Source organism: Malurus melanocephalus, unplaced genomic scaffold (genome assembly GCF_030028575.1).
Source record: "Malurus melanocephalus ecotype Western Australia unplaced genomic scaffold, MMel_1.1 scaffold_1362, whole genome shotgun sequence".
Classification (NCBI taxonomy): Eukaryota; Metazoa; Chordata; class Aves; order Passeriformes; family Maluridae; genus Malurus; species Malurus melanocephalus.
Genome location: NW_026624594.1, coordinates 2,657 through 27,051, shown reverse-complemented (window position 1 = coordinate 27,051; position 24,395 = coordinate 2,657). Strand labels below are relative to the sequence as shown.

General features: G+C 40.0%; 2 protein-coding genes across 2 annotated transcripts in view; both read left to right on the top strand.

Annotated features, from left to right (window-relative positions):
• Positions 1-7: 7 nt before the first annotated feature.
• LOC130586858 (nebulin-like) lies at positions 8-7,486 on the top strand. The gene is made up of 5 exons (XM_057387773.1): positions 8-40; positions 5,245-5,289; positions 6,270-6,479; positions 6,939-7,046; positions 7,463-7,486. The coding sequence occupies exons 1-5, from the start codon at positions 8-10 to the stop codon at positions 7,484-7,486; spliced, it is 420 nt and encodes a 139-aa protein (XP_057243756.1).
• A 40-nt stretch (positions 7,487-7,526) lies between these two features.
• Positions 7,527-24,395, top strand: part of LOC130586857 (nebulin-like) — a gene marked incomplete at its 3' end in the record, with an annotated part of 19,138 nt that continues 2,269 nt past the window's right edge. Inside the window, exons 1-31 of the mRNA XM_057387772.1 lie at positions 7,527-7,619; positions 7,935-8,039; positions 8,142-8,246; positions 8,846-8,950; positions 9,990-10,094; positions 10,259-10,366; positions 10,757-10,873; positions 11,526-11,657; positions 11,710-11,817; positions 11,912-12,016; positions 12,391-12,489; positions 12,721-12,825; positions 13,378-13,485; positions 13,999-14,310; positions 14,818-15,024; positions 15,725-15,829; positions 15,971-16,078; positions 16,227-16,538; positions 16,927-17,133; positions 17,411-17,515; positions 18,103-18,210; positions 18,417-18,728; positions 18,916-19,122; positions 19,598-19,702; positions 20,497-20,604; positions 21,514-21,825; positions 22,007-22,210; positions 22,650-22,754; positions 23,093-23,200; positions 23,573-23,884; positions 24,184-24,387. Coding sequence (XP_057243755.1) covers positions 7,527-7,619; positions 7,935-8,039; positions 8,142-8,246; positions 8,846-8,950; positions 9,990-10,094; positions 10,259-10,366; positions 10,757-10,873; positions 11,526-11,657; positions 11,710-11,817; positions 11,912-12,016; positions 12,391-12,489; positions 12,721-12,825; positions 13,378-13,485; positions 13,999-14,310; positions 14,818-15,024; positions 15,725-15,829; positions 15,971-16,078; positions 16,227-16,538; positions 16,927-17,133; positions 17,411-17,515; positions 18,103-18,210; positions 18,417-18,728; positions 18,916-19,122; positions 19,598-19,702; positions 20,497-20,604; positions 21,514-21,825; positions 22,007-22,210; positions 22,650-22,754; positions 23,093-23,200; positions 23,573-23,884; positions 24,184-24,387 — 4,836 coding nt within the window. The remainder of the gene's footprint in view (positions 7,620-7,934; positions 8,040-8,141; positions 8,247-8,845; positions 8,951-9,989; positions 10,095-10,258; positions 10,367-10,756; positions 10,874-11,525; positions 11,658-11,709; positions 11,818-11,911; positions 12,017-12,390; positions 12,490-12,720; positions 12,826-13,377; positions 13,486-13,998; positions 14,311-14,817; positions 15,025-15,724; positions 15,830-15,970; positions 16,079-16,226; positions 16,539-16,926; positions 17,134-17,410; positions 17,516-18,102; positions 18,211-18,416; positions 18,729-18,915; positions 19,123-19,597; positions 19,703-20,496; positions 20,605-21,513; positions 21,826-22,006; positions 22,211-22,649; positions 22,755-23,092; positions 23,201-23,572; positions 23,885-24,183; positions 24,388-24,395) is intronic.

Sequence of the window (24,395 nt, the reverse complement as noted above, 5' to 3'; positions counted from 1 at the left end):
CCTCAGAATGGAGGAAGAAGAATATGAGGAAGTTGTGGAGGTAAGAAGAAAATGTGAGATTGGAAATGTTTGTTCCCTGCCTTGTGACTGAACAGATGAATCACCTTCCTGAGACTCTGCTCAGGAGCACAGGCTGCTGTTTGCTCTCTGCAGATTAGGGAATGATTGGGATCTATTAAATGGTTTAATCAGTAAAACAACAACAACAACAGCCACAACAACAACAGTTGCTCTCGGTGGAGCAAAGTCTCCTGGTTCCTGTCACCGTTTCCCAGTTTAAATAAGGACTGGACCCATCCCACACTGGCAGCGCGAGGTTTTCTGATTACTCCCTGCATAATTATAGATGCACTGGGCCAGCTCTTTTCCCTCCTGGCTTGCCCTCTGTCACCCAATCCATGGAGAAGATGACTTTGGAAGCCCCTCTCTAGCCCTGCCTCTGCAGAAATGCAGCAGGTTGGTGCCACCAGGGGACCACAAACCAATTTAGCCTGAGATGTTGCAGAGATGGAGCCAGGTTTAAATGACAAGGGGGTAGGAATTTAAACTGACAGGGGGTAGATTTAAATTCGATATTGGGAAGAAATCTTTCCCTTTGAGGGTGGGGAGGCCCTGCACAGATTGCCCCTTCCCTGGAAGTGTCCAAGGCCTGACTGGATGGGACTTGGAGAACCCTGTGGCAGGAGGTTGAATTAGAGGATCTCCAAGGTCCCTTCCAACCCAGGGGCATCCTGTGATTCCATAATTCTAATGTCCTTGGAAGTACATCACAGATTAAATTGTCAGTAGGTCATTTAAACTCACAATTAGATGCTGAATTATTTCATCTCAGGAGACTGAAAAAAAAAAAATTCCCCAGGAGCTGGGCAACCTCCAGTTGGAGCCACAGGAGCAATGACTGTGTTTTTCAAGCAGTACATGAAATTTACAGTGTGGTCTTACCAGTAACATTGTTGCTATTTTGAAATTAATGAAGGCTCTAGAAACTGGTAACATTGTTGCTATCCTGAAAGTAATCAGAAACTGGTAACATTGTTGCCACTCTGAAATTAATCACAAACTGGTAACATTGTTGCTCCTCTGAAATTAAATGATAGAAACTGGTAACATTGTTGCAAACATGAAATTAATGAGAGAACTGGTAACATTGTTGCCACTATGAAATTAAAGATGGACATTGGTAACATTGTTGCTAGTCTGAAATTAAGTGATGAAACTGGTAACATTGTAGCTACTCTGAAATTAATTGATGCGTTCTGGAATATACAAACCCGCTCTGTGTTTGGACTGCTGATCCCAAGGGATGTGAGGGCACCGCCAGCTTTATGTATTTCAAACAGGGAATGAAGAAAAGTGAAATGATTTGCCAGTCAGAATAGTTCAATGTGTTAAGGAAAATAAGCTTCACCACTCATAAATCCCGTTTTAAAGACATCCTACTATGTAGCTACAGACACCAAACCTTCATCAAGTTTTTATTACCACTTTATTTATAATTGCCTTTAYGCTTCCTGTGCGTTGCGTGCCCTCTGTAATAGATATTTATTTGCTGKTATTGTTTATTTATTCCAGCTGGAATGATGGTATTTTGGGCTTTTTGTTCACACAGCCCCATTTCATCTTTTGTTTTTGATTTTCAATGACCACCTTGCTGTACCCACATCCCTGCTTTAGTAGATTCCCTTGGGATACTCATGGTGAGATGTTAAACAAAAGATGAATTGCAGCATCTGGTACAATTTTAAGGCAGAATAAGACTTTTCAGAATTTTCTGAACTCCTGGATGAATCCAAGATTTTAAATGTACAAGTTCTATCAGAAATTCATCTTCTGAACGTGCAGAAAATGATCATTGAATATTGAACGGCTGAGGCAACAGCAAGGATTTTAAGATGCTATTTTTTTATGTTCTCTGGAATTATGAGCCATTATTGGCTGTAGTGGTTGTCTTGGGATGTCCAAAAATCCAGTGAATGGCACAAACTTTTGCCGCTGAGTTGCTTGAGGTGGAAGTTACTTTTGTGGAAGGTTTTGTCAAAAGTTTGTGGAAGATTTTGCAGGGGCGTTTGTGGAAGGTTTTGTGGAAATCTTGTAGAAAGTTTGTGAGAGGTTTTGTGGAAAGTTTTGTGGAAGGGTTTTGTGGGAATTGTTGTGCAAGGTTTTGCAGAAGGGTTTGTGGGAAGTTTTGTAGAAAGCTGGTGAAAGGTTTTGTGGAAAGTTTTGTGGGACGTTTGTTGAAGAGTTTTGTGGGAGCTTTTGCAGACGGGTTTGCGGGAATTTTTGGGGAAGGTTTTGCAAAAAGGTTTTGTGGAAAGTTTTGTGGAAGGCTTCGTAATAAGTTGGTTGGAAGGGTTTTTGTGGAAGGTGTTGTGGAGGTTTTCTGAAGGTTTGTTGAAAGTTTGTGGAAGGTTTTGTGGGAGTTTTTTGGAAGGTGTTGTGAAAGATGGGTCCAGCATAGTCTGGGCTAGGGAGCAGAAATCACCTCAAAACAGCCTAATATTTCACAGACTGAAAAATACAGGCTTGTCACATGAATTAACTTTGATGAAGAGCTCAGGAAAAGTGCCTTGAATTTTAACGAGAAATTTTTTAGGTTCAAAATATTTTCAATTCCCACGCTTTCRGTGAGCGACCCGGAGCAAACACCGCCGAGGAGACTTTTCCAGCATAAACCCCTCATTTTCCTCTTTCTCTTTGTGGAAGCGAAACACATCCCACACACAGTGGAGGGTTTTTTTATTTGTTTTGTTGGGTTTTTTTAATGTTTTTTCGCGTTATTTCCGAGCGGTTCCCTCAGCGCGGTCCCCTCAGCGCGGTCCCCTCAGCGCGGTCCCCTCAGAGCCGCCGCCATTTCCCGCGGGACGGCGCCGCCTCGCGGCCGAGGCCGGGAAATGGCGGACGAGGAATGAATTTTTCCCGAAATCCGACAAAAAACCTCCGCTGGCAAAACCAGAKGCTGTTTCCCATTGTCCTGTCTGTTATTCCTTGGAGCAGACCCCAGCCTGGCGGCTCCCTCCTATCAGGGAGTTGTGCAAAGCCAGAAGGGCCCCTCAGAGCCTCCTTTGCTCCAGGCCGAGCCCCTTCCCCAGATCCCTCAGGAATTCTCCAGCCTTTCCCAGCTCCCTCAGGAATTCTCCAGCCCCTTCCCAGCTCTTTCAGGGATTCTCCAGCCCTTCCCAGCTCTTTCAGGGATTCTCCAGCCCCTTCCCAGTTCTCTCAGGGATTCCTCAGCCCTTCCCCAGCTCCCTCAGAAGTTCTCCAGCTCTTCCCCAGCTCCCTTAGGAATTCCCCAGCTCCCTCAGAAGTTCTCCAGCCCCTTCCCATATCCCTCAGGATTTCCCCAGCCCCTTCCTCTCTCCTTCAAGGATTCTCCAGCCCTTCCCATCTCCTTTAAGGATTCTCCAGCCCTTCCCCAGCTCCCTAAGGGATTCTCCAGCCCTTCCCCGCTCCTTGAGGGATTCTCCAGACCTTCCCTGTTCTTTCAGGAGTTCTCCAGCCCTTTCCCAGCTCCCTCCGGGATTCTCCAGCCCTTTCACAGCTCCCTCCGGGATTCTCCAGCCCTTTCCCAGCTCCCTCAGGGATTCTCCAGCCCTTTCCTATCTCCTTCAAGGATTCTCCAGCCCCTTCCCACCTCTCTCAGGGATTCTCCAGCCCTTCCCAGTTCTTTCAGAAATTCCCCAGCCCCTTCCCAGCTCCCTCAGAAATTCTTCAGCCCTTCCCCGGCTCCCTCAGGATTTTCCCAGCCCTTCCCAACTCTCTCAATATTCTCCAGCCCTTTCCCAGCTCCCTCGGGATTTCCCCAGCGCCTTTCCTGCTCCCTCAAGATTCTCCAGCCCTTCCCATCTCCCTCAGGAATTCTCCAGCCCTTCCCATCTCCCTCAGGAATTCTCCAGCCCTTCCCATCTCCCTCAGAAATTCTCCAGCCCTTCCCAGGTCTCTCAGGGATTCTCCAGCCCTTCCCAGCTCTTTCAGGAATTCTCCAGCCCTTCCCCAGCTCCCTCAGCCGCTCCCACTGCTCCAGATCCTTTCCTAACTCTTTTGTCCTGGCTGGAAAAGATATTCCGCTGGATGTGGCGCTCACAAACAAGCCAGAACTGAAGGAAAATGCAAAGATCAAGGGCTGAAGTGACTGCRGGACGATGGAGCTGAAGATTCAGGGAGCAGTGAGTGAGATAAAGGGAATTACAATCCCAGATTTTGGAGGAGCAGGTTTGGGACTGTTTGGAGAAGATCCTGTAGGAAACAGCAGAGGGGCTCAGGGGAGCTGGGTCATTCTCCAGCAAAATTCCCCCCAAGCCTGAAGTGTGGAAAGCAAACTCAGAAAAATTCTGGTGTGGAGGAACACGGAGCTCCTGACTGAGCAAAATCACACAAAAAAAAGAAATGTCTTAAAGGTGGAAGGAGGAGCAGACAACTTGGGAGAAACATAAAGACTTAAAACATCACAAACTCCATTCCTACATCCATGGACAACGTTCAGCTGGATTTGGGCTTCAAGAGAGGCAAGAAAGGAGATCCAGGGAGCCACAGGCTGGTCAACCTCCCTTCATTCTTTGGGAAGGCTGTGGAGCAAATCCTTTGAGGWGCTATTTTTAAACACATGGAAAGCATGAAGGTCATGTGGAGAAGTGAGCACTGAGTTACCAAGGGCAAACCATGGCTGATGGACCTCATTAATTTTTATTATGAGTTCGCAGTGCTGCGGCCAAGGGGAGACCAGGGAAGGTTCAGCTCCTGGACTGCTTTAAGGACACCTCCCACTGTGGTTGTATCCCCAAATTTATGAGCTGTGGGCAGTAGAGTGAGTGGAAAATYAGCAGGCTCAGAGCTGTGATCATCAGTACAAAGTTTAACTGGCAGCCAGAAATTATTGGTGTACTCCAGGATGTGGAGGTAGGATCAGCTCTGAGGACAACAGTCCTGGGTATCACCAAATAAAACACCAGGAAAATCCTGGAGTTTAAATTCTGATTCTTTTAATGTGATCATCAATGTTTTTTGTCTTGTAAGTAAAATCAGATAACCATCCTTCATTAATTATTTTGATAATGATTAGTTGAGGATTACATAGAATAAAAATCCAGTCATTAATTCAAAAAGTGAACAGACATTCTGAATTACCAAATGACTCCATAAGCACCTGTGAACTACAGTCCCGTTTCTTCAGAAATGTTTTAAAACTGCTTCACAGAAGCTACAATTTGCTGATGTGGTCTAATAATAAATTTTCTCTTCTTTTAAAAGTACTACATTGAGGAGACAGTTATTGAGGAGGGTGAGCCACACGAGGTAAAGGTCCCTGTCATGCTGCATGCAGTGTATAAATGTATGTAATTAACATGTAACACTAAATTAGTAGCTATTTGTGTTCTGAGGTTTATTTTTTCACCTTAAATACACAATCAATTAATAACTGCTGCTTAATACATTATTTTTGCTGCAAGACTCTGCTCTGGGATGATCTACAGGACCAGTTTACATGTGTCAATTCTGTTGCCTTTACCTTGCATGATTTCACTGAAAAATTACAGTCTTGCAGATTTTTTTTTGTGTCACTGGTAAGAAATATTTGGGTCACTAAAGAGTGATTGCCATAATTTGAAATTCTACTTATAAAATAGATATAACCCAACTTGCTGCTGTGYTACCCTGAAATATCCTTTATAACATGGGCTTATGCAGAAATACGAGTTATTAAATGTTTAATTCTTGGTGCATTTTCAGGTCTGTCTCATATTGATGCAAATAACCCTCAGAAATCTGACCTTCATTTGTTCCTTTTTAAAGGCAATATTTTATAAAGCTAATGAATATGAAATAAAACCTGATATTTATTTGGGTGATTTTGGAGCATATTTTAAGGTTCTAAGAATTATTTTTAGATGTTTTTCGCTGGAATCTTAGTATTAGAAATCTTGCTTGCAGCATGACTATGTTGATAAACAAGTATGTAAAGCATTTRAATTGATTGGAAATGAATTCATACAGAGCAGAGGCAGCTGGAGCCCCACTCTCCCAGATCCTCTGGAGAATAATTCCATGAGTTTGTTGTAGGAACCAGCCAGACTGTTCATTCCCTGTGGGTTTTTTAGGGTGGGTGATGTACAGGGAGCATAATGGGTAATCCCAGTAGGAAAAGTGGCCCTGATTTTTTTTGTCTCCGTGTGGATCTGCATCCTTTCACCAGCTCAAGGAGGTGGAAAACGCTTCTCTTKATGAACTTTTACAGCTCTAAAACAAACGATCCTTTGTTTTTTTGTAATGCCCAGGTGGTGACTGAGATCACCGAGACCATTAGCACAGACTACTCKGGCCCTGAGACCACCAGCATCACCTACACAGAGGAGCACACCCCGCCCTCGGCGGAGGATGGAGCTGCTCCGGTCAGGAAGAAGACGATCCGGACYAAAGTGGACCCATCCAAATTTCTGACACCTTACCTGGAACACAGCAATAAAATGAAGGACCTATTCAGCGAGGTAGGTTGTCCCATGTCTCTTATTTCTTGAGCAAAACCGGCTTTAAAAGCGTTTTATAGGGATTGTTTGATTGTTATCTGACAAATAACTGTATTTTTCAATGCTAAGCATATGGAGAGAATATAATAATKATAACATTAATATAATTATTCAAACATTAATATAATTAAACATAATTAATATCATTAATACAATTAAATAGAAATMTTAATATAAAAATCTAGTCAGACCAGGCTAAAGTTAGAGATGGATTTTTTTCCTATTGTGTCAARTGGAATAAACTCAGTTAACTAAAATCAGCAGAAGTGCAAGTATAACTGAGTAATGCTAATTTGCATCATTACTGCCTAACTGYCCCAAATTCTTATCCTAACCAGATAAATATGGCAATAATTGCTGATATGGTTCTGCTAGAACTCTAGGATATGTCTTGATTGTTTTATCATCGTTTTCTTTCAGAACAAGTACAAAGAAAAATTCAGAAAAGAAAAAGGAAAGCCATATGCTTCCACAATCGATACCCCAGAAATTCGGAGGATCAAGAAAGTGCAAGACCAGCTCAGTGAGGTGGGTGACAACTGCATAAAAAAATAATATTTAGTGAGAAGTAAAGAGGCAAATTAAGTCTTGATTTAAAATGTTAGATAAGAAGTGATAATCCCAACCCCTATGCTGGTTTGCCATGGCAATGTGTCTGTGTTGGTTTGGGCACTGCAGCCAGTGTTTTCATGGGAATGGCCTGGGAATTGGAGCTACATTGGGGATCTCTCATTATCCAACATGGAAATGCTCTTAGAAAGAGCTCTGTGATTGCAGAAGGCACCAGCTCTGACTTGGATTCCATCTCTTGAAGCTCTCTCAAAGCTGCTTTTCTCCCTCAATTAATTCACAAAATCCATTTGCTTCCATGGGCTTTGTTTCTAGGTTCAWCCAGGTTCTGGGTGTATATAAAGTATCAAAATGTCAATATTCTCATTCTTTAGAAAGAGAAAACCATTTTGCTGTAGAGTCAATGAATTCTGTGCCCTGTCCYAGGTTAAATACCGCATGGCTGGGGAAGTTGCCAGAACCATTTGCCACGTGGATGAAAAGGCCAAGGATATAGAACATGCAAAGAAAGTGTCACAGCAAGTGAGCAAGGTGAGTGAATTCCAACTTGCCAACATCAGTGCATCCTGAGGTTTCTGATAAGARTCAAGTTTTGAGCTCAGGATGCTAAAGCAATGTTTATGCAGCACTTTAGAAGCACAGGGAGGGATAACAGAGAAGTTGGTAAGGCAAGTAAAAATATAATCTTAAATATTTCTATTTGCTCCATTCAAATGTCACTGCTCTGAGAATTTCACTTTAAAAAAAAACAAAAAAAAAAAACCATCTTTTGAGCAGGCAGTTTATTCACACAAGTAAATATTTCTGTAATGATAGAGTGACCACCTTGCTGATCTTTCCTTCCAGGTATTATATAAACAGAACTGGGAGGAGAATAAGGACAARTACCTGCTTCCCCCTGATGCTCCAGAGCTTGTGAATGCCATTAAAAACACAGCAATGTTCAGCAAGGTAAGGAAAAATATCCAAAAATCTAAGCAGATGAAGTGAAAGAAACTTTYRAASYCAGGAATGGRTTCATAATGAGCCTTCTGGCRTTTTCCTGGTTTTTAGAAACTCTACACTGAAGACTGGGATGCAGACAAAACACTGTTCTATCCCTACAATGACAGTCCAGAGCTCAGAAGGGTGGCACAGGCACAAAAGACTCTGAGTGATGTGAGTATGAAAGCAAATATTTGCATGTAGGTACCAAAAGCTGCTGGGTTATGGTGTGACTTGGGAGATGTCGTGAGCTTTGATGAGATATAAAAGCTTCACAATGGAACAGAAAATAAAAATGTCTAAGTGTGCACTCATGGCTCTGATAGAAGTGGTGTTTCATAGGAAAAGCTGTGCTTGATATTAGAGTACAAAGCAGAATATGTTATATATCTGTTGACAATTTGGTGCTTTGGATTAGGAATGAATAAAATAATTTATTAAATCAGTAAGAWGGCCTCAAGTACCTCTCCAAATGGAGAAACTCAGGGCTGTCCCAAAGTCCAGTTCACTGTTATAGGTCTGCATATCTCCCTCTTAACGGTGATGAGATAAGAAAGGAATTGGTGGGATTGTGAGATTTGCTGATATTTCATACAAAGAACTCTTCATTGGTGAATTCAGCTCTCACTTGAAGATTCCAGTGAATTTTGCAGATGTTCAGAAGTWGCCWGGGAATACTCAGATTGAAAGAGCTSCTGCCTCAGGGACTGTGGGCACAACTACCCTTGTTAATGTGATGCTCAAATAAATTTTTACTCCTTTCCTATTTCCAGATTGTCTACAAGAAGGGGCACGATGAGCGGAAAGCCAAATTCACCTCTCTGCCAGACCCCCCTGATGTGGAACAGGCCAAGAAGGTGACACGGCAGCTGAGTGATGTGAGTAGAACACGCTGCCCAAACCTCACTCCTGCAGGTAGAGAGGCAAAAAGGGAGGAAAAGGAAAGCAAAAGAAAAAGCATACAGGAAGAACCAGCTTTTGCTGGAGAAACTGGAACCGAGTTGCATAATCTTGAAAGGCAGAAGTAGGATTTTAACTCTATTCAGAGTTTAACTATTACTCTTTCCTAAAAAAAAAAAAAAATTATTTTATTGTGTATTGAAAACTATCTGCAGTTCAAGATTAGAGTTAGTATTCACTTATGGTGGAGGAACCACTGAGAAAATGGCACTGAACCTGTATGGAAGGTAAAATAATTAATTCAGAAAAAAATTTATTTGATCTTATTTTTCCATAGCTTAAAAGCTAAATTGTCATCCAGAAAATTTTGTAGCATGAAAAAAAACCAATCAGTATCACAGTTCTTTCAAATGAATAAAATAATAAGCTTTATGGGTATCTCCAAAACTATAAAATGCAGATATTTTAGGATTATTTTTGGCATATATGTTCTTTAGTAATGTTAAAAAGGCATTGGAGGARTTTTATTTTTTATGGTAAGTGACGCAACTGTGGCTGAAAACACACCTGGAACACTGAGTCAAAACTCAGACAGGTATTTTGTTGTTAGACAAACTCTTTAAGCATTTGATACTTGATTTCTGTAAGCTTGAATAAATCATAGAAATCACAAATTCCAGGTAATTGAAAGAGTTTGCTTATATCCAGTTCCAGCAGCAATACCAGTAAATTCTGATTTAATGGGCAATATCCCAATGTTATTTTGACCAGTGAGAAAACAGAACTAAAGAATATGTTAGAGATGATTTATTTATCTTTTTTTATGTAAGGGAAGGAACTAAGAGAAATGACTTAACAATGAAATGGTTTGGCCAAATCATATTTAAGGTGTTTTTGAATGTAACTACTAAAATAGCAATAAGGCACATGTAAAATGTGAAGCAGATTTAAAAAGACAGCTTTGAAAAATGGAGCTGTGTCTTGCGGGTGAAATTTTACTGTTTTGTTTCCTTCTAGATTATTTACCATGAGGACTATAAAAACAAAATCAAAGGCAAGTGGAGTCAAACTCCATGCTCTGACGTGGTAATTGCAAAAATGAATGCAGAAAATCTGAGTATGGTGAGTGAATCCTGCAGAAAATCTTCAACAGCTTTATCCTCCTCTGTGTTCATGTGGGAAATACTGATGGTGCATTTGTGGCACTGCTTTTTGCCTAAATAATCCACTTTGGTGTCTGATCTATAAGGATATAATACATTGCTGTCTGTCTCTGTTCCTAACAGAGGAAATACCAGGAAGACTTTGAAAACATGAAAGACCAAATCTACTTCATGCAGACTGAAACTCCAGAATACGAAGCCAACAAAAGAGCTTCAGAAAATGTCAGCAAGGTGAGGGACCTGTTTTCCACCTGTTCAGCCTGGGAACRGTTCTGAGGTCACACAAGTTTGTGCTCAAATTGTTTTGTCAAGATTTTTCATGGTGCTTTGCCACCATGAATGGTAAGTTAAATAACAGGGGCATTTTTCCTGGAAAGTTTAAGATTATAGCATAGAATGGATTTACATCACAGGATGGTTTGGATGGGAAAGGACCTCAAAGCCCACCCAGTGCCAACCCTGCCATGGGCAGGGACAGCTCCCACTGTCCCAGGGTGCTCCAAACCCTGTCCAGCCTTGCCCTGGACACTTTGGGATGGAGCTTGTCTGGGCAATCACACAGCATTTGGCTTTTAATCCTGATTTTTAAAAGCTCTCATTTTTTCTTTTTATTCTTTCCAGTACAAATACAAAGCAGACTATGAAAAGAAAAAAGCTGTTGCYGATTATAACGTGCTCCCTGCTACAGAGAACCCATTGCTGAAGCAATTGAAAACTGCAGGAAATATTCTGAGTGATGTGAGTATTATTGAAGTGCTGCTGCATCATTTCCAGTCATGTTCCAGAAACCAAAGCCATCATCTCTTCACAAGGCTTCTCCTTTGAAAGAGGTGTTTTTAGTTTTGTAGACCTKTGTTTGTCATGACATAGCAACAACCAGAACAATTCAGGTGAAAAATGRTTTCTCCACAGATGAGTGTAGCAACAGCAGTGGCATATGGATGGCTAATTGCCATATAGTTAATTTAGATCCTTGTGGATAATGGATCACAAGAGTACAGTTTTTTTTTTCCTTACTGTTTTAATGAATTTGAATTAATAAAGATAAAATATGTGTTGCTTTCACATATTTTTGTAAGATATCCTGGTTACTCACTGTGATGATCTTCCCAATCCTTCTCTTCTTGCTGTTTTATTTCTGTGGAAAGAGATTGAATATTTCTCAGTGTCAGAAGTTCAAAACCCAGTAGTCAGACCTTTATATCTCCCCTCACAAACCTATAAAACTTATTTTTAAAAATCAATGAGAAAATGGTGCCATCTGTTTCTCAGTCCTGTGGGAAAGCTTTTCTTTGGAACTGTTTTGCAGTTTTATTCTTGTCATTTTTAACATGGTGTGGGTGAGTTGCAGTGAAATTTCCTTCATGATCTGGTGTTCTTTGATTTGCAGAAATTATACAAAGAAGCCTATGAACAGTCCAAAGGAAACAAAATGAATTACTGTGAGACACCCAAGTTCCAGACTGATGCTGCTCTGAAGAACTTCAGTGATGTCAGTATTTCATTTGRGGTTYATCCTTCGGTACTGACCCTCTTGATTACTTTTGCTGCTCAACTCGTGCTTCTTTTGGCAGGTAAAATACAAAGATGCATATCAGAAGAATATTTTGGGGCACTACTTGGGCAGCTTTGAGGACCCCCATCACATCCACTGCATGAAGGTTGAAGCCATGAAGAGCGATGTAAGTGTGGCACTCGTTCTGTTTTCCCCATCACTCCTGCAGCTCAGAGGAAGCTCAGTTGTGGATCCTTACTGAATGCTTCTCTTGTTCCTAGAAAAATTATAAAGCAGATTATGAGGAGGAAAAGACCAAGTGCTACTTCCCTCAGACCATAACTCAAGAGTATGAAGCGATTAAGAAGTTGGAGCAATGTAAAGATGTGAGTAGAGCACAGCAATGGTGCATCACAGAATAAATAACTCAGTAACCCCTGTTAACATCAATGATTTTGAGCTTGGCCTCACTGCCATGAGATTTTTAAAAACTATCTTCATCTCTATTTTAGGGCCTTTTGTGACATCTAGTGATCAAAAAAGATATAGCACAATTCTTTCTATAACAAGCAAAATGCTAAAATTCGAGCAATAGTACCAAAATAAAGAATGAACCTCAAGCATTCACCTGCTTGAATCAAATTGTTTTTAAATTAATACTTTCAAAGTGCTTAATTCATTAATAAATTTATTGACTTTATCAACACTTGAAAAATACTTTATATGCATTTTCTACAAACGTTTTTGTATCTTCCGTCAGTACACCTACAAAAAGCATCCTGATCAAACAAAATTCACTTCAGTGACTGACTCTCCAGTACAGAAGCAAGCAGAGATCAATAGCAAACAGCTGAGTGATGTAAGTAAATTTTGAAAACACTCTGGCTTTACCAATTTCTACCCTGTGCCCACCTTCACTTCATCCTCCAGCTTTAAAAGCACTCCTGAAATAATTGTGTAGGTAAATGTGTGTATTCACAATTTTATTTCCATCAGAAAATAACCTAGAAATCAGATTTTTAAAGTAATTTTTTCAATTCACAGTCTATAAATTGGGCCGCTAATTTTTTAAAAAAAAATTTCTTTGCAGATATTGTATAAATCCAAAGGGGAAGAAATTATTCACAAGTATCACCTCCCTCCTGATGTGCCCCAATTCATCCAGGCTAGAGTTAACGCCTACAATATCAGTGATGTGAGTATATTTTGAATTTCAGCACCATGSTGCTCTCCACTGATAGTATCAATTTTATTGCTTTGAGATGTTAAGATTTTGGTGGCATTATCAGCCTTCCAGAAAAGAGATAAAAACTGACATCTCCCTTAACAGCCTTGGAATTTTAATAGTCTGGCCAGAGTGATAACAAAATATCAGCCAGGCTGCTTTCCCCAGTTCCTTTAAATCCCAATTTAAAGCTGAATTTAAAGCTAACAGGAAACAATTTCTGTATGTTCAGTCAAATGAAAAAGGGTTTTGCTTAAGCGAGGGCAAAAATGCCACTGATAGAGTTGTTCTAAACAATAATTGAAAACCAAAACAACTTAGGAGTTCATGATTATCTTTATAGTAGATTTATTTATTCTAACAGAACTGCAGTTTGTGTACAGGTTATCATTTTTTCCTTGAAATTACATGGACTAAACTGGCTATTTTGGTTCCTATAACTATAATAAATACATGGGCTCAAACTCTTTATCAGAATTGCTATTCCTGACACTACAAACTCTTCCCTTTCTTCTCTCCAAGGCTAACTACAAAGCAGACTGGAAGAAAACCATTGCCAAAGGCTATGATCTCAAACCAGATGCCATTCCAATTCTTGCTGCTAAAGCTTCTCGGAATATTGCAAGCGACGTAAGTGGGATTCACATCCAGTGGTTMCAAATGACTCCTCATTCCCCTCTTAAACATACCCAATTGAATATTGGGGTATTGAAATACTTGGTGGGGTTTTCAATATTTATTATTATTATTATTATTATTATTATTATTAGTATTATTATTAGTATTAGTATTATTACTATTATTACTATTATTATTATTATATTAATCAAAATCTGTCCCAGGGAGTTCCAAGCCTATGTCAGTGACAATGGTGAAGGGGGGACGTGTAGCTACATATGTAGGTTGAGATATACATCAGGTGTCAAGACAAGCTGAGAAATCCAAAAATTTTCTTTTTTTTTTTTTTTTAACCTAAATAATCCTGTGCTGTCGCAAAAATCCTTTATGAGGTTCTAGAATGAACTGCAGTCATTAATAATTTTTATTTATAATTAGTAATACTATTTCTTATTAATTTTAAGCCCATCCAAAGTGTGTTTTCTCTTTCCCAAGTGGATAAGGCTGTTCTCCATTTGTCTCTAGTTCAAGTACAAGGAATCCTATGAGAAAGACAAAGGCAAACAGGTCGGATACCGGAGCCTGCAGGATGATCCCAAACTTGTTCACTACATGAACGTGGCCAAAATCCAGTCAGATCGGGAATACAAGAAGGATTATGAAGTCACCAAGACCAAGTATCACACTCCTCTGGATATGTTCAGCGTGACAGCTGCCAAGAAAGCCCAGGAGGTGGTGACAAACACTGGCTAYAAGCAGCCAATTCACAATTACACCCTCCTGCCTGATGCTGTGAACCTGGAGCTCTCAAAGAATGTGATGCAGCTTCAGAGTGATGTAAGTGATCGTTTATCAGCTCCATTTTTAATTCTCATAATGTCTGYGTGACATCATTAACTTTTTTTAGGAAAAAAGTTAATTTATATAATCCAATATATACTATACTGAGTGAACAGTAGATTGGGATGTGACTGGTCTGGAACCATTTATTTTCCAAATATTATGAGAATTACATATTGCTTTTAAGTTCTAAGAAATTTATCTAGTTACCAACAACTTAATATCTCTCCATATTTGGCTTATTCACAGCAAATGAGCATGTTTTACTAATTCATGTATTTTTGTAGTCAGATTTTAATTACTGTGATTTTATTTCTCGTGTCAGAGATTGTAGGTTATGTACTAGGTCTAAAGTTAGTACTTTATCACACTTAAATTTTAATTAAATCTAAACTTCCTCTCAAAAATGAACAACTACGAGAAATTTTAAAGTCTTGTCCCTTTTATATATAGAAATGTAATTTTTCTTGCCTCACTATGTTTTTCTTGTATATTTTTAAAAAGAATCTGTACAAATCTGACTTCAATAACTGGCTGAGAGGAGTTGGCTGGGTCCCAATTCAGTCACTGGATGTAGAAAAGGCCAAGAAAGCCACAGAGATTCTCAGTGAGAAGAAATACCGGCAGCATCCTGACCAGCTGAAGTTCTCCATCCCCATGGATGCCATGGAACAAGTGCTGGCCAAGCAAAATGCCMAGACCATGAACAAGGTGGGAAATTGTTGGATTGACCCAGAATTTGGGTCTTTGTCTTGCGAAGTTGTAGGGTAAGGTGCATTGCCACTGAAATGATYAAAATTTCCAGTGGGTGTAGTGGTTCCTTGGCTAAAACTGGACACTGAGAGATCATGGAAACCTCAGCCTGCTCATAATGAGGATGTTTCATTTTCTCTTTATAAAGACTAAAGATTTCTTCTCAGATTTACAGTGCTTTAGCAAACTGTTTTTTCTGTAGGTAGTATTCACAATCAGCAAACCACAAAAACCCTGAAATTSTGTCAGTTTTGTACAAGTTTCCTTGGAAGTGGAGCTCTTTACACTTGTCCTAGTTATCCAGGACACCACTGATCCTTGTTCTGTGTTTGTCATGGAAAAAATGTCTGTGAAAATAAAAATTCTGCTTCCATTAAAGTAGTTAAGATCACAGACTGGAAACTTTAGCTTCAGTACTTTCTCATTATCAAAACATATTTGGCAAAATTCTCAAAATATTAAAGAAGGATGATAATGTTGCTCCTCAGCATCTCTATTTATGGAAGTTATTTCTGGTGCTAATAATATTTCTATTATTAAATCTATGACATATTTATGAAATAATATTTGTTGCAAATGAGGAGAACAAAACCAACCTCTTCTTTTGTAATTGCAGAGGCTCTCTATAATTTTAATTGTAATTCCTTTGTAATTGCAGAGGCTCTACACGGATAAATGGAACAAGGAGAAGACCAGCATTCATGTTATGCCAGACACCCCAGAAATTCTGCAGTGCAAAGTGAACCAGCTGACAATGAGTGATGTGAGTTGCTGTGCTTGTGGTGGGCATTCAGTGCCTCCTGCACAGGGCAAAAATCAATGTCATTTTAATGCCTTGTTTGAAAATATTTAACTTCAGAGTTCTGCCTTCRTGACACTTGCTCTCTTTCACATTTGAAATTAGAAACTTTACAAAGCTGGATGGGAAGAGGACAAAAAGAAGGGTTATGACTTGCAGCCAGATGCAATCCCAATAAAAGCAGCCAAGAGCTCCAGAGACATCGCGAGCGACGTGAGTTCACTTGGGTGATACCATTTCCTGAGTTTACTTGAACTGAATGACTAAACCTGAGATCTTGTGGTCTATTTTTCCAGGGATAAACCAAAGCTTGTCATTGCATATTTTTAATTGAAATTCTTGCTGTTCTCTCTCTTTTCAGTATAAATACAAACTGGCCTACGAGAAGGCCAAAGGGAAGCACATCGGCTTCCGCAGCCTGGAGGACGACCCCAAGCTGGTGCACTTCATGCAGGTGGCCAAGATGCAATCTGACAGGGAGTACAAAAAGGATTATGAGAAGGCCAAGACAAATTTCCACACTCCAGTTGATATGGTCAGTGTGGTGGCAGCCAAGAGAGCTCAGGAAGTGGCTACAAATGCAAACTACAAGAACTTGATCCACACCTACAATGTCCTGCCCGATGCTATGAGCATTGAGTTGGCCAAAAACATGATGCAGTTACAAAGTGATGTGAGTAAAAGCTGCTTCCACCTTTGCATTTGAATACAAAGGGGCTTAGTTTATGAGAAAATCCTTTTAGATAAATAGTAATATTTTCTTAGTGAAATTAGGTCAGGTATATACTAAAATGCAGTAAATGAAATGAGGTTTTTCAACAATTGCAGCCATTTTTTTCCTAGACTCTGAAATAGTAAATTAAAAAAAATTGAGCTTAGAAGTAAGCAATTTTATGAATTTTTACTCCTTACATGTCCCATCAGGCTYTTCAGGAGCAATAGTTATGTGCAGACCAAGACAGGAAAAGCTTCACTTTTCCTTAATACATTTTCTCTTATACTTCCAAATTTATAAACTATTTTATGTTTCATGTATTTTTTAATCTGCTTTCTGCCTGCAGAATCAATACAAAGCAGACTATGATGAATCTATGAAGGGTGTTGGATGGCTCCCACTGGGCTCCCTGGAAGCTGAGAAGAACAAAAAAGCCATGGAAATTGTTAGTGAGAAGAAATATCGCCAGCACCCAGACAAGCTGAAGTATTCYGTTCCTATGGATTCCATGAACATGGTCTTGGCTTTAAATAATGCCAAAATCATGGATGAGGTAAGAAAGTGCTCATCAAAATTCATTTAAGCTTAAGAAGTAGGAAAACATCTACATCTGATGTAATAATCCTGTTGTATGCAGAGCATTAGAAAATATAATTTTACTATGTAGCTAATGAAGGTGCTTTAAGTGCTAAAATAAAAGATAAATATGCCTCCCATGTTAGTAACACATCATTGTCAAGGCAGGTTGCATTTCAAGTAGGAAATGGTCTTTTCAGTGGTTTGATTTAATAAAACAGATGTTGAGGTCTTTATTTTTTCCATCTTTCCAGCACAAGTACAAACAAGCCTGGGAAGAAGACAAAAAGAAAGTTCACATCACCCCAGATATTCCACAGATCACTTTAGCAAAAGCAAATGCATTCAATTTAAGTGAAGTGAGTATTGCTTGTAAGGCTGTGACCTTGCTCTTATTTTTTGATTTGAAATAAGTGAGATGAGAGCAGGCAAAAACCTCACCTTGCTAACCTGTAGTAATTTCAMAAAACCTATTAATTTTCCTTTTCCCTGCTTTCTTCCCCAAAATAAGGTACCCAAAATTGCCAAGAAAAAGCCATGTTTATATTCAGATTGGGAAATGTTAATGCAGGTCATTAAATAATCTGCTAATAAAATAGTAGAGTTTGAGCACTATTCATGATTGGTACTGTACTTATTTTATTATTRATTATCTTATTTCCCCATGCACAAGGTTTTGGACTGGATTCAAAGTGTTTGTAGATAGCACCTGTTTTTTTTTGTAAAAGATGACATTTTGGTAGCCAATTCTTAATTCCGCATGTGCTAAATAAAGTTCTGTTTGTAATTGTGCACATCTGCATTGTAGACAGAAATAGGCATTTTAATATCTTTTTATTTTTTAAGATGACATTTTTGCAGATGTAGCTTTCCACCTAGATTTGTGCATGAGGAAAACGTGATTTTTTTTTTCTTTTTTAAAAGATGTTTCTTTTTCTTTTTGCAGAAAATGTACAGATCTTCGTTTGAAGAAACCAGGAAGAAAGGATACGATCTCAGGGCTGATGCTATTCCTGTCAAAGCTGCCAAAGCTTCCAGGGATATTGCCAGTGATGTAAGTTCTTGGGAGAAAAAATCATCAGGGACACTTCCCACTATCCCAGGGTGCTCCAGCCTGGCCTTGGACCCTTCCAGGGATTCAGGGGCAGCCACAGCTTCTCTGGAAATCTGTGCCAGGTCTTCCCCATCCTCACAAGGAAGAACTTTTTCCTTCATTTCAAATCTACAATAATGAAAGACTCTGTTTCTGTTCTTTTCCAGTATAAATACAAATTAGGGTATGAAAAGGACAAGGGAAAACTCGTTGGCTTCCGCAGCCTCCAGGAYGATCCCAAACTTGTCCATTGCATGCAAGTGGCCAAGATGCAGTCGGACAGGGAGTACAAGAAAGCCTATGAGACCAGCAAAACTCATTACCAGACACCTTCRGATGCCCTCAGCGTGGTGGCAGCCAAGGAGGCGCAGGACCGTGTGACCAACACCAACTACAAACGCCTGATCCACCAGTACATGCTCCTGCCAGATGCAATGAGTTTGGAGCTCTACAGAAACATGAATCAGATCCAAAGTGATGTAAGTTTTCTTTTTGTGGCTTTTGTTTGTCCATCATGGCTGCAGTTTGGAAAGAGAAGGATTGTTTATGAGCTGTCTTCTTTACGTGGCTTTTGTTTGTCTGTCATGGCTGCATTATGGGATTAACAGGATAAATTGTGTGAGCTGTTGTACATTGTAAACTTTGTTTTTGTGTCCTCTTGGGCAGAATGAGTACAAGCAGGATTACAAGGAGTGGTTCAAGGGGATTGGTTGGAGTCCCATTGGCTCTCTGGATGTGGAGAAATCCAAGAAAGCCACGGAGATTGCGAGYGATCGGAAGTACCGGCAGCACCCCAGCCAGTTCCCCTTCACCAAGCAGAATGATGCTATGGACCTGGTCCTTGCAAAGCAGAATGCAAATATCATGAACAAAGTGAGTATTTAGGGGAAAAGCCAGGCAGGCACTCACATGTAATCCATTCCAATAAACAGCCTGTATGCCTCTGTCACACCTTTATGTAGCAGTGTTTCCTGGGAAAAACAACTGTCACAGACTGCTCTTTTATCTTTTTTAATCTTCTTTCCTAGTGAAACAATTATTGATGAACAGGATTGGTTAAAGAAATACTTTCTGAATTTTCTCCAACCTCTATTCTTCCCGTTCTTATATAGAAATGACTGGTCCTGAAAATCTTGATAGTTGGGTTTTGTTAGAAGCAAGACCAAACAATAATTGAGCTGATTCTGGATTAGGTCATTACACAGTAAAATAAATCATAGTCAGGACCTTCACCTTTTTAGTCATCCATACCCAAAGTACACAACTAGAAAGATGAAAATCCTGAAAGAACCATCTTTTGGCATTGTTAATACATCTGATGTGACTTTCTGTGAYTTTCTGTCCACAGCATGCTTATACTCAAGCCTGGGAGAAGGATAAAACTCAGGTCCATGTGATGCCAGACACACCAGATATTCTCCAGGCCAAACAGAACAAGACAAATTACAGTCAGGTAGAGTATTTTAATACTTATTATCAATGCTTCAAATTATTATCTGTTGGGGATTTAGAACAGGCAAGAATTTCATGTGAGTTATATTTTCAGAGTAAGTACCAGCTTCAGGCTAGCAAACTCAGATACTAAATTGCATTATAATATATGGAAAATACAAGTCTTGCTTTTGAAATCTGGAAGGGCATAGTCCATAATCTATGCTTAGCAAGAAATAAGTCATATTAAAAATCCTTTACTATAAAATTACTAGTTAATTGTGTATATTTTTAACTTAACCTATGGGAAAAAACAGATGCAACGATTCTAGCTTTTCTCTCAGCTTTCAGGTAGGAGCATGTGAAAATTGTGCCAGTAAAAAAGACTCAAGTTTTGCTTTGCATCATTGCTCAAATCCTTGACTTAAGGACCCATACTTAAAATCAACTGTGCACAAACTGTTAAATGGCTTCATGAAAGCCTTATTTAATAAAATTTTGCTAACCCAATCAAAAAGTGTTCCTTTATCTCAGATGTATGTATTTTGAATTCTCCAGATATGTTTCAAATCAAGATAAGCTGTAGTAGGAAGCTGCTGTAGTAGCAAAAAACTCTTTAGCTCCAAGACCAAGCCCTGAAAGACTGGCATTCCTTGTTTATCAGCATCCCATTTCTCAGTTCCCATTCCAACAGCTCTTCTCTCATAACTGAAGCCTGTGAGGTGACCAGAATTTGGTGATACGGATCATTAGTGTGTCTAAATAGCAGGTGACATATGTATTACTGGTTTTAATTAATACTGTTTTCAATTCTAGAAACTCTACAAGCTTGACTGGCAGGAAATGATAAAGAAAGGCTATGACCTCACACCTGAAGCCATGTCAGTGAAAGCTGCCAAAGCTTCGAGGGACATTGCAAGTGATGTAAGCAGCATTTTAACTCAATGTGACATACATTGATGTGCCTGTTATAACCTACAGTCACACTAAACTGAAATACATCTCTCTGCTGTGGCTTGGAGTCAAAACCAGCATTGCTAACAAATTCCTTCCTGAGCTGTTTTTGTCAAATTTAACAAGGGTTTCTCCGGCATCTTAACAAGTCCAAAGTTTGTGGTCCATCCATGACATGGCTGATCATACAAAGGAGTTGTCTGCTCTTTTGGATGCTTTGTTTTCAGAGCAGCAGCAAATTTGGTCCAATTAGCTGAGCTCAGTGCCTATGCAGAGAAATCCTCWTTACAGCTCTGAAACAGGTGTGGTGACACATGGACTGCTGTTGCCATAACTTGGAACTAGACAGCCCCTGCATTTGTGGAAGGGATTTTATTAATCATTAGAAAATGCTTCTTATGCTTAAGTTTCTTCATAATWCATTGTTATTCATTGCTGATGATGTTATTCATCAGAATATTTTGGTGTGTCCTTGTTAGGGAATTCTGAACAGTGTGAGGGTGTGAATCAGATGGCACAGGAGACCATTCCTATGACCATGCTCTTCTTCTTTCCAAGGATTCTTTCTTTCCCAGGAGGAGCATCCACTGGCACTGAGCGATGCACACTAATCAAGAGGTTACTAAAACTTTACATGAGATACCATAACAAGTTGCTTTTTTATRGAATCAYAGAATCACAAAATGRTTTAGGTGGAAAGGGACTTTAAGGATTATTCAGTTCCACCCTTGCTGTGGGCAGGRRCACMTYCCACTAGACCAGGTTGCTCCAAGCCCTGGCCCTGGACATTTTCAGGGGTAATTTCACTGGGAATATATTGATATTTTCCCCTTGTCTGTTTTTACTGTGATTTGAGTGGTGCCATTTTTGCCATTCCAGTTCAAGTACAAAGAGGGATACCGCAAGCAGCAGGGACAYCACATCGGATTCCGCAGCTTGCAGGATGATCCCAAGATGCTCTGGTCCATGCAAGTAGCTAAAATGCAGAGTGAGAGGGAGTACAAGAAAGACTTTGAAAAGTGGAAGACCAAGTTCAATATGCCTGTGGACATGCTGGGCTTCCTTCTGGCTAAGAAATGTCAGGAGCTGGTCAGTGATGTGGACTACAAACGGATACTGCACCGCTGGACGTGTCTGCCTGACCAAGTCGATGTCACCGAGGCAAAAAGGGTCAACGAACTGCAGAGTGATGTAAGTCCCTCTGGCTTTAATTTGCTTATTTCCACAGAAAATAATTTCTGCTTTTTGGAAAGTATCTTTGATGACTGTTTTGGTGTCAGATTGGAGCTAAACTGCCAGTTAGTCTTTTCATAATGTTTAATCAATGCACAGTGAAATAATCTCCAATGGTTTTGATTTGCATCCTTAACAGAACCTGTATAAGTCAGATCTACAATGGCTCAGAGGCATTGGATGGAGTCCTTTGGGATCTCTGGAATCTGAGAAGAACAAGAAAGCTTCTGAAATCCTCAGTGAGAAGAAGTACAGGCAGCACCCAGACACTATYAAGTTCACAAGTATCCCAGATGCCATGGATATTGTTTTGGCAAAATCTAACGCCAAAAACAGGAGTGATGTAAGTTGTATCTAGAGACAGAACATGGGATTCAATCAGTGAATACATTAATATACATTTTYAAAAGGATTCCTGTATCAGAACATRYACTTAAAATTACAAATAGCAGGTGTTTAGTCACAGCCTCCCTGCTCATTGTCACTGTGCCTTGTTCAGAATAAGGTTTTGAGTGTTGATAACTTAGTAGTTACTGCAAATAAGACCTTTAAAAAGTAGTGTGTAAATATATTGCCTTAATGCTGTTTCCTTGGCATTACATGGATGTAAGAAGAAAGGAAGGTTGCATTTCAGCAGTCATTGTATTTTTTGATTTAAGTCTCTTTTGTTGTCAACATCCCTCCTGCTTGCTTAGCAAATGCAGAGAAAAGATGAAATTACTGAAATAACTGCTGTGCTGGTGAATTGGATCAGACCAGGCTTTTGTTTGTGTCTCTTTCAGATACTCTACAGGGAAGCTTGGAACAAGGACAAGACTCAGATTCACATCATGCCCGATACTCCTGAAATTTTACTGGCTAAATCAAACTTGATTAACACAAGTGATGTAAGTTTGCATTTGAAACCAGGTTTAGAGAATCATGGGTTTGTATTCCTTACCTCTGTAGAAGGCTCTGTGAATCATTCAGATTAATATATTTGCTAAGAGTAAATTTTGATCCTGAATCAGATAACCAGAAAACATTCAGATAGTAATTTTTAAATATATTCTGTCAAATGTTACAAAGTAYGTGTCATTAATAGCAAGGTATGGAGTTTAATTAATTAAACTGTGTTCAGAAACCCATGCTCTATTGAAAATAGTCAGAGGTGGAAAGTTGTAGCATTGAAAAAATCTCTGGAGAGCTTTATTTGCATTAATTCCTTTGAATCCTTCTCCAACAGAAACGTTACAAGGTAGGATTTGAAGAGCTGAAGAAGAAGGGCTATGACCTTCCTCCTGATGCCATTCCCCTGCAGGCAGCCAAGGCATCCCGAGACATAGCCAGTGAGGTGGGTGTAGCAGAGGGAAAAATAACAGTGGGGCACAGAGGGGGCTCAAACTTGTGGATAAAAATTTATATTTAACAGGAGGAGAGATCTAAAATGTTAACACCATTATGTTGCTACCCACCTCAAAGCTTGTGTAATTCACARTGATGTAAAGTTAATTAAACAAAATACAATAATTTAAAGATGACACTAAATAACTACAAGAAATCCAGTAATATCTCCTGGATGTTATAAGAAATGCTAAAAATGGTGTGAAAATAAACAAGCAAATTAAAATAAGTTAGCTGCATGATTAACCACTGTGTTAARAAGAGGGAAGCTGAAATGGCAGCTGGGAAAGAGGTGGTAATTGTTGTTTCTTTGTTCAAATAGTACAAATACAAAACTGCGTACAGAAAACAGCTGGGCCACCACATYGGRGCCAGRAACATCGAGGATGATCCCAAGATGATGTGGTCGATGCACGTGGCCAARATCCAGAGTGACAGAGARTACAAGAAGGACTTTGAGAAGTCTAAGACCCGTTTCAGCAGTCCTGTGGACATGCTGGGAGTGGTGYTGGCCAAGAAATGCCAGGAGCTGGTCAGTGATGCCGATTACCGRCACCCTCTGCACCGCTGGACCTGCCTGCCKGACCAGAACGATGTTGTGCATGCCAGGACGGTGTAYGACCTGCAGAGTGATGTGAGTTGYTCTTTACTGGCTGTTACCTGTCCTGTGTTCTGTTTTAATTTTGAAGGAGAGGTCTGTGTGGCAGGGGAAGGGCAATGCAGCTGGCAAAGACAAGCCCTGGGTGCAGTGGAGGAAGGGTATGAAGARAAGGGTGTCTCTCTACCTTAGGAGATGGGTGCAATCACCCAATGGYGGCTGAATGGCTGGCCCAGGGGATCATGTTCCATTCAGGAGAATGTCCAGTGGTAGGAGATGGGGTTGCTTGGAGTGAGGAGGTTGYTGAGCYRTTTGTRTCTTYCCTATTTTTCCAGAAYGTGTACAAGTCTGACCTGCAGTGGCTGAGGGGCATTGGTTGGTCCCCAATTGGGTCACTGGACAATGAAAAGAACAAGAGRGCRACCCAGATCCTGAGTGACAAGAAATATCGGCAGCACCCGGACACCATCAAATTCACAAGCCTGCCTGACTCGATGCCCATGGTGCTGGCAAAGCACAACTCCAAAATCATGGACCAAGTGAGATT